The following is a 9,285-nucleotide window of genomic DNA, read 5'->3' on the forward strand; positions in this document are numbered from 1 at the left end:
AAAAAAAAAAAAAAAAAAGAGAGAGAGAGAGAGAGAGAGAGAGAGAGAGAGAGAGAGAGAGAGAGAGAGAGAGAGAGAGAGAGAATACTTGATCAGTCACAGACTGACACTGACAGTGACACTACATAGTACATGACAGTGACACAAGTGACAGAGAGAGTTTGTCAATTATATGATCCTGTGTTTGAAAGTCGTTGCAGAGACAAGTTATTACTTTGTGTACGTTTAAAGTATAAATGCTCACCTATTTTCTGCTTGAAATACGTCGCTGTCGCGACTGCAGAAGCAAGGATCAGGGCAAGAATGGTAATAGTGAAAGTTGACATTTTCAAAGTTGCCGCCATTTTGAATTTGTCTGCTAATGCACTCTACTTACATTTATTTTTCCGCTCAACAAAATAAAGAATAAAATAAAAAAAATACTCATTAAACATAAGGTATGGCGAAAAGCAAGATCGATAATTACCACATAAGGATGATTTAGACAGTCTTTACAATTGTTGCTGTTTTATTCGAAAGAAATAATTTTCGGGCATTCCATTATTATCGAAGGGACGTTACTCTCGACATAGTCATGTGACACAATTGAAGGAAGTGAAAGTTGAAATCAGCAACACACTTTGGTCTTTGCGGTGTTTTGGTCCCTGCTTGTGTAACACGGAGCAAATTATTGCAGCATCTGTGTCATGTCTACACAAGCATAGAAATCATGGAAGCTGATGTCAAATCAGAGGTTTGCGAAAAAGACCGTGTCATTTTTGATAGTCTTGATATTGATGTAATGTTCGTTCCCTTCAAGCATGTGAAAAGTAGGCCATCACCACGAATTCCAAAAGATAACATATTACTTTGATACACATTAGGATATGCAGCCATGCCAAGGATTCTATAAAAGAGAGATGGCTCACTCTCTCTTGGGCCTTGCTGCGTAATTGAAGTTAGAAGTTGTAGTTTCAGTCTACCCACAGGATGCCAAAATGGTATAAAATGAAGGCAAAAGGATATACACTCCGAGTGTATACAGAATCGACGTGTCTGTATACACTCCGACAATGAAAAGCTCCGTTACAACTCTAAGTCAGTTAAATGCCCAGCTAGCTAACAAGTCGTTAGGAAGTAGCCAATGAAAAATCAGTCTGACGTATGGACTTCCGCTATCTCTTTTTTGGAGTGTCGAGGGTTGGCAAATAATGTACATTCACATAGTATACAACCGTTTCTAGATTGATACACACGCCAAGTGTGTTCCAAACTCTGACAATAAACTGCCATGAAGCATCAGTTTCGTGTGTGTGTTTGTTTTTATTCCCAACATACTTTGATACCATGAATCGAAAGTGAAGCGTACCTTCGCAAAATGGCGTCAAATGACGCTCCGAGTGTTGATGCGGTTCAGTGTCGAAAGTGTGAAAATGTAATCTATGTCACAGCAAAGGCCGTGCAGCATTAGATTGTTCCTATCGCAAAGTGGTGTTGAATGGCAAATTCGCTTCACGACCGGAAGTTAATGCCGGAGTGTATACAGTGGTCAGGTGTTGTATACACTCCGAGTGCGTATAGCCAGTACGTAAAATGAATTGGTACACAACATGTGCAGTCTGGACCAGATTGGGCCTGGTGTCAGACTAGCACACCCTTTCAGAATGTCCAATTACTTGGGCTTGCAATACATGTGACCGAGGCAGCTGATGCATGTTTTTCATGTACAATGCTGCGTCTGGAGACGCAAAAAAGAAGTTTGCATGGCCAGACTTGGTTTCCCATGATAAGGCCAAATATTTTTGGGTTGGTAGCTCAATAACTTTAAGAAAAATGTTTTTGATGAATAAACCTTCCTGTTAATCTAGACTAATATAAATTATCAGAAGAACTAATCACATGATAAATGTTTTTGCTTCACAGGTAAACATGGATGGGGGGCAGGAGAGAATATTAAGTAGAGGTTCGCGCCGGGGGAGCAGCAGTTATGGGTCGAGTGCTATCAGGATCGCCGACAGGTTTGCTGAGTTGATGCTGGTCGTTGGCATTGATGACAACACTGGGTTAGTGCCCCTAGGAGGAAAGGGATTGGAGGTAATTGTCTTTTCTTCTTTCTAAGATTGCTGAAAAGTTGTGCAAACTGATTTCTGAAATTAAGCGGGTTGGGATTACCACAGTGGAATTGCCCTTAAACAACTGGACTTGCTTTATCAGATTTTCTGTTCATGAGGCACACACAAAAAAACCAACAAAACACCAAAGCGAACTTAATACAGTTAGTCAATCTGTTCATTTCGCAGAATGTAACTGAATGCACATTTTGTTTTTTGTACCAAGACAATGGCTTTTACCTATCTCGCTGATCGCTTGAAGTGACTGCCAATTATAGGGCAGTAGCGCTACCGTTTAGCAGGAAAGCATGCTTTTCTTTATTCTTTTCAACTTTCTGAGCTTTTTTTGATCCAGACATATATATTATGTATACATTTTTAGATTCAGGTAGTGTTGACGAAAAAGATAAAATCATTTTTGGATCAATTTCTAACATTTTGATTTTCATTAGAATGTTGAGATTTTTAATGACCAAACTCATTAAAGGCACAGTACGCCTCCCGTAAACCATCACAGATACTGTCAGGCTTTTACACACAGTACAAACACCCTTTCCATTTAACCTTCGCCGGCACTCGTTATCGACTACACTCGGACGCACTCGTGGGTCCATGCGGACCCAGAAGAGTGTTTGATCGCAAATATCTCCTAAACGAGTTGGAATTCTTTAATGAGCTTTTAGAAATGCCTCAGACACCTAAAAAGCTATCATCTTCTAAAAGCTCATTAAATTTCAGTGATAATTAATTAATTATACACGGTATTTGGAACAATTAAAATATTATGGGTCTGCATGGCCCCACGAGTGCCACGGAAGGGTTAGCACAATTTTCCTTCTTTGAGAAGTATAGGTCCGCACGGCCCCACGAGTACCTCGGAAGGGTATACACGCTTTTCCTTCTTTGAGAAGTATGGGTCTGCACGGCCCCACGAGTGCCTCGGAAGGGTATACACGCTTTTCCTTCTTTAAAAAGTATGGGTCCGCACGTCCCCACGAATGCTTCCGTGTGTAGTCTAAATTTGACCATTAATTAATTAATTAATTATCACTGAAATTTAATGAGCTTTTAGGAGATGATAGCTTGTTGGGTGTCTGAGGCATTTCTAAAAGCTCATTAAAAAATTCCAACTCGTTTAAGAGATATTTGCAATCAAACACCCTTCTGGGTCCGCACGGACCCACGAGTGCCGGCGAAGGTTAAACACTCACCGCTTGAGAACATCCTACTCAGGTGCCCTCCGTAAAGAGCGAGCAATTTTTAAGAATTTATTTTTGCGTGGTTTATCTCACCCCTGAGCCATTGTGAACCCGTGTGATCCAGTTTCCTTTTTTCACAATGTAGTCGTCAGTTTGTGATTTGAATGCGACTCGCTGTAAGCTTATCTGCAATAGCTCGTTATTATGTACCTCTGAATCCAAACGAAACAAACCGCTGTGATTCACAAGAACTCTAGCTATGGCTTTTGACTGTTCAGAGGAACTGGCGATAGGCATAAACCGTCGTCTGCTACGAGAACCATGACCTTGTGTGACCCTGCTTCCGGGCTTTTCATTTTTCAAACTTTCAAAACTTCGAATTGTACTGATCTTGTCTTGATGAAAAAAGAATTCTTTTATGATTTAAGAATGTTTGTGTAACAAGCTGTCAAGAGGGGGGGGGGGGGGGGGGGGATGGGGAGGAGGGACTTTTATCAGTGGGAAATTAAAAGTGGGGTTCCAGTGCAACACTAACAAGACATCACTTTTCAACTTCTGTGTCTCACTTTTCAGCACAGCGATGAGGACCTACTTGACAACTTGTTCGACAAGAATTACGAGGCTCACGTTCTCGCGGCAGTGTCTTCCACCAAGGCGCTGTACTTTGAGCCGTTCTTGATGGAAGACCCCAACTACCCGCCCAATCAAAAAGCAGCCCAGCCGTGCACCCCTGTCAACAGCTTCAGGGCGCGTACTGATAGTTCCCTCAACAGAGGGATGAAAAACCCGTAAGCTGTCGTCTGTGTGTGTGTGTCTGAGAGTGTGTGTGTGCGTGCGTGCCTGAGAGTGTGTGTGCGTGCGTGCCTGAGAGTGCGTGTGTGTGTGTGTGCACTGTGTATGAAACGCAATGGAAAGCAGATTTATATTAAAAACCACCAGAGATCCATTTGGGTGCCCGGGTAGCTCAGGTGGTAGAGCACTGGACTTGTGGTCCTAGGGTTGCGTGTTCCAATCCTGGCCGGGACAGAAACGGGTCAACTTTATGTGCAAACCCTGAGACGGTAGCCATGTCCCACCCCTGTGTCACCAAGTTGGCACGTAAAAGACCTTGGCCATTCTGCCATAATCCCGTGACAGTTTTTCTGGTTTGTAATATTTTGGTTAAAACATGATTTTAATCAGATAACATAAGGTGGCATAATACAAACAAGAAATTCCTCCGAGGTAGGAAAAACACCCCCGTCCTTACCATTCTCACTGCCACCAACTGAGAAGGTTATTTCCCTTTGACCATTAATATGTCCCTCTATAAGTCCTTGTAGAATCTTAATCCACCAATAACTCCCTAACCGTGTGTTTGACTGGAATGTATAGAAGCTGTTCACCAAGTTTGGTGACGATCGGTCCGTTCATTCTTGAGATCTATATGCGAACACAAACACACAAACAAACAAACACATCGACCGAATCCTATACACACCCCTATACCGGGGGTGTAAAAATAAACTTAGCACCACACAGCAAGTTATACTTACATTACGTGTTGTTATGTATTTACATCTGTTCAGAAAGCGTCTTGTAAACGTCTTAATTTTTTAGACCACACTATTTTTTCTACCTCCCCTCTCCTTAGTTTTGCGGCGGGGTCGCGAGGAGTATCTGTGAACCCGGCCATGATCACGCATCACCTGAAAAAGATGGACCCCGGCATGATGAGCGCTACAACCAAGGGGGCCGACCTGCCAATCTCTGAAGACGTCATTCGTTCCATCACCACCTTCTGCTTTCCAGGTGTGTTGTTGTTGTTGTTGGTGGTGGTGGTCGTGTTGTTGGTGGTGGTGGTGGTGGTGGTGACTGTTGTCATTGGTGGTCATGTTGTGATTGTTGTCAGTGGTGTTGGTGGGGGTGTTGATGGTGGTGTTATTGTCATTGTTGTAATTGGTGGTGCAGTTGTTATTGGTGTTGTTGTTGTGGTAATTGGTGGTATTGTTGTCATTAGTGTTGTTATTGTGTTTTGTTGTTGTCATTGGAGTTGTTGTTCTCGTCATTGGTGGTGTTGTTGTTGTCATTGGTGTTGTTGTTGTTTTCATTGGTGGTGTTATTGGTGCTGTTGTTGTCATTGGTGTTGTTGTTGTTTTTGTCAATGGTGTTCTTGTCATCGTGTTGTTGTTATGGGTGTTGTTGTTAATGTCGTCATTGTTTTTGGTGTCGGTGGTGTGTGCCTGTCTATAATCCTTTTTATAGACATAGAAAAGTCTCATCTGAGATTCTTTATGGTGGTAGTCTTGGACAGGTGATTGCCAGGGCGGGTTTGACTGTACATGCATGGCAAAAGTACACACAACAATTTCAAATTAAAGAAAAATCATCATTATTATTGATGGTGCTTTTTCAGATCGTATGAAGTTGTACAATGAATGTCCAGACGCTGCAATTCATTTCCCCTTGGTCTCCCCGGAGCGTGACAGTGATTCATTGCTCCCATGGTGTCACCTTCACGCGGTGGGAGTGTTATCACCAAGCTACCCCACCCCTTTATTTCTCTTCTTTTGTCTTATTTCTGCCTTACCAGTCCTTTCACCTATATTTCCTTCCAAGAAAACTCTCCCTACTATTCCCTGCAGTTTTCCAATTCTTTTCTTGTTGTCTTATTTCTACCTGACTGGATCTATCACCTTTATTTCACTTACCAAAAGTCTTCTTTTCCACATCCTTATTTCTCTGCACCCCGGGGGCATGTCGTATGAGGCGACTAACGGATTCTGATTTCTCCTTTAACCGTTGTTAAGTGGTTCTTGTATAGAATATAGTCGATGTTTGTAAAGATTTTAGTCAAGCAGTATGTAAGAAATGTTTAGTCCTTTGTACTGGAAACTTGCATTCTCCCAGTAAGGTCATATATTGTACTATGTTGCAAGCCCCTGGAGCAATTTTTTGATTAGTGCTTTTGTGAACAAGATACACTTAACAAGTGGCTCTATCCCATCTCCCCCCTTTCCCCTATCCCATCTCCCCCCTTTCCCTCGTCGCGATATAACCTTCGTGGTTGAAAACGACGTTAAACACCAAATAAAGAAAAGTGATTCATTCCCCTTGGTCTCCCCGGAGCGTGACAGTGATTCATTCCCCGTGGTCTCCCCGGAGCGTGACAGTGATTCATTCCCCTTGGTCTGCCCGGAGCGTGACAGTGATTCATTCCCCTTGGTCTCCCCGGAGCGAGACAGTGATTCATTCCCCTTGGTCTCCCCGGAGCGTGACAGTGATTCATTCCCCTTGGTCTCCCCGGAGCGTGACAGTGATTCATTCCCCGTGGTCTCCCCGGAGCGTGACAGTGATTCATTCCCCTTGGTCTCCCCGGAGCGTGACAGTGATTCATTCCCCGTGGTCTCCCCGGAGCGTGACAGTGATTCATTCCCCTTGGTCTCCCCGGAGCGTGACAGTGATTCATTCCCCTTGGTCTCCCCGGAGCGTGACAGTGATTCATTCCCCTTGGTCTCCCCGGAGCGTGACAGTGATTCATTCCCCGTGGTCTCCCCGAAGCGTGACAGTGATTCATTCCCCTTGGTCTCCCCGGAGCGTGACAGTGATTCATTCCCCTTGGTCTCCCCGGAGCGTGACAGTGATTCATTCCCCGTGGTCTCCCCGGAGCGTGACAGTGATTCATTCCCCTTGGTCTCCCCGGAGCGTGACAGTGATTCATTCCCCTTGGTCTCCCCGGAGCGTGACAGTGATTCATTCCCCTTGGTCTCCCCGGAGCGTGACAGTGATTCAGTCCCCTTGGTCTCCCCGGAGCGTGACAGTGATACATTCCCCTTGGTCCCCCCGGAGTGTGACAGTGATTCATTCCCCTTGGTCCCCCCGGAGTGTGACAGTGATTCATTCCCCTTGGTCCCCCCGGAGTGTGACAGTGATTCATTCCCCTTGGTCTGCCTGGAGCGTGACAGTGATTCATTCCCCTTGGTCTCCCCGGAGCGTGACAGTGATTCATTCCCCTTGGTCTCCCCGGAGCGTGACAGAATACAGTCTGACCCCCTTTAAGACTCTCCAATTTAAGACTTACCCCTTTGTAAAACCTTGCTTTTTCAGATTTTCTGTTCTTCTTCTTCTTCTGCGTTCGTGGGCTGAAACTCCCACGTACACTCGTGTGTTTTTGTTGCACGAGTGGAATTTTACGTGTATGACCGTTTTTTACCCCGCCATTTAGGCAGCCATACGCCGCTTTCGGAGGAAGCATGCTGGGTATTTTCGTGTTTCTATAACCCACCGAACTCTGACATGGATTACAGGATCTTTTCCGTGCACACTTGGTCTTGTGCTTGCGTGTACACACGAAGGGGGATAAGCCACTAGCAGGTCTGCACATAAGTTGACCTGGGAGATCGGAAAAATCTCCACACTCCGACGCCCTGATTCATTTCCTGGTGCTCACTGACGTGTCTGTTTTGTTGTTGTGGTTTTCAGATCACGTGAAGGTGTAAAGTGAATGCGCTGAATTATTTCCTGGTGCTCACAGATGTGTCTGTTTTTTTGTTTTTCAGATCACGTGAGGGTGTACCATGAATGCCCCGACGCCCTGATTCATTTCCTGGTGCTCACCGATGTGTCGGGTAACAAGACGTACGCCACCTGCATCACCTTCCACAAACCCTACATCATTGAGAAGGTACGTCTCCTTTCCTTTCTCACTCAGAGCTGCCAACTGTGGTGTAGCATGCTACGTTTTAAGAGTTATGAGTAAGCAAAGATTCCCAAGATCATACACGGAGACTTCAGCAGCCAGACCCTATTACAAACAGAACTCTACAATTCACAGGTATGAGCGATGTAGAAGAAACTTCGAGGTATAAATAGCTGTCGCTCTTCCACGGCCAACAACTGCAGAGTCTGCTTGTCACACAAATGAAAAGAAAAAAGTTTCACTGATTGGGTGTTGGTTCTTTCAGACCTGTTTACGAGTACGATTTGGGCGTATTTTGTACGCCAAATTATTATCGGTACGACAATACGCGACACACGCACAAAATAGGACTAAGAAAAAGTCTAAAATACGTTTTCCGGTGTTGGTGTGCTGATTACGGGATGGTACAACTGATACCGGTTTCGGTCTAAGGGAGATAACCCTGACAGAGAGTCTTCAGCTGTGGAAACCTCGTTCAGTTGTTGGCACGTGCAATCGTCTGGACAATCGTGGCAAAATGAAGCGGAAAAATGTGCCAGTTTCGAATGACTGTACCAAGTCTAAACAGCAGAACTTCAGAAGCGAGAGAGAGAGAGAGAGAGAGACGAAGCAAAAAAGAAGAACAAAGAAGAATCCGAAGAACAAAATTCAGAAAAAAACAGACAAGTCGAAGAGAAAGAAAGTGGATGCAGAGAAAGACAGACTAGGGAGTGAGTGAGAGAGAGAGAGTGAGAGAGAGAGAGAGATGTTGTGTGGACAAGTGTGAGAAAGAGAGAGAGAGAGAGAGAGAGAGAGAGGGGAGAGAGAGAGAGGGTAAATAAAAAAAAAATTTAAAAAAAATTGTCCATGATCTGTTTACTGTCCATTGAGTGTGAAGCTGAGAGAAAGAGTGAGACTGAAGGAAAACAATAATAACTTAATAAGAATTAAAAGGATAATAAAAAATAAAAATAAAATAAAAAACTTCCGATAAAAAAGATTAAAAAAAACAACGCACGCACATGTGTGATTAACAATGTCTGATCTCCTAAAAAGAAAAAGAAAAAAAAGAAAAAAAAGCAGAACTTCAGAAGCAGCAGATTTTCTTGGAGAAATATAAGAAAGAGCCAGGAATTGTGGGGTCTACTGTTGAAAAAAGTCATGCACACTGCAAGTATTGTAAATCAGATTTCTCCGTTGCCCATGCTGGGAAATATGACATCGAACAACACTGCAGTTCCAAAAATCCGCTGAAAGCTGCCAAGGAATTATGAAGTTCATTCCCGCAAAGCAAATCCTGCCAGAAGAAAAGGCTGTAGTCCGTGCTGAATCAACTTTT

At 43.9% G+C, this 9,285-nt stretch overlaps 1 protein-coding gene across 1 annotated transcript in view; it reads left to right on the forward strand.

Moving 5' to 3' along the window:
• Window positions 1–601: 601 nt before the first annotated feature.
• The window catches only part of LOC138980439 (DENN domain-containing protein 3-like), a 52,922-nt gene continuing 44,238 nt past the window's right edge, over window positions 602–9,285 (forward strand). Inside the window, exons 1-5 of the mRNA XM_070353320.1 lie at window positions 602–733; window positions 1,903–2,073; window positions 3,863–4,077; window positions 4,923–5,080; window positions 7,828–7,952. Coding sequence (XP_070209421.1) covers window positions 710–733; window positions 1,903–2,073; window positions 3,863–4,077; window positions 4,923–5,080; window positions 7,828–7,952 — 693 coding nt within the window. The 5' untranslated portion in view covers window positions 602–709. The remainder of the gene's footprint in view (window positions 734–1,902; window positions 2,074–3,862; window positions 4,078–4,922; window positions 5,081–7,827; window positions 7,953–9,285) is intronic.

Source organism: Littorina saxatilis, linkage group LG11, assembly GCF_037325665.1.
Source record: "Littorina saxatilis isolate snail1 linkage group LG11, US_GU_Lsax_2.0, whole genome shotgun sequence".
In the NCBI taxonomy this organism is placed as follows: domain Eukaryota; kingdom Metazoa; phylum Mollusca; class Gastropoda; order Littorinimorpha; family Littorinidae; genus Littorina; species Littorina saxatilis.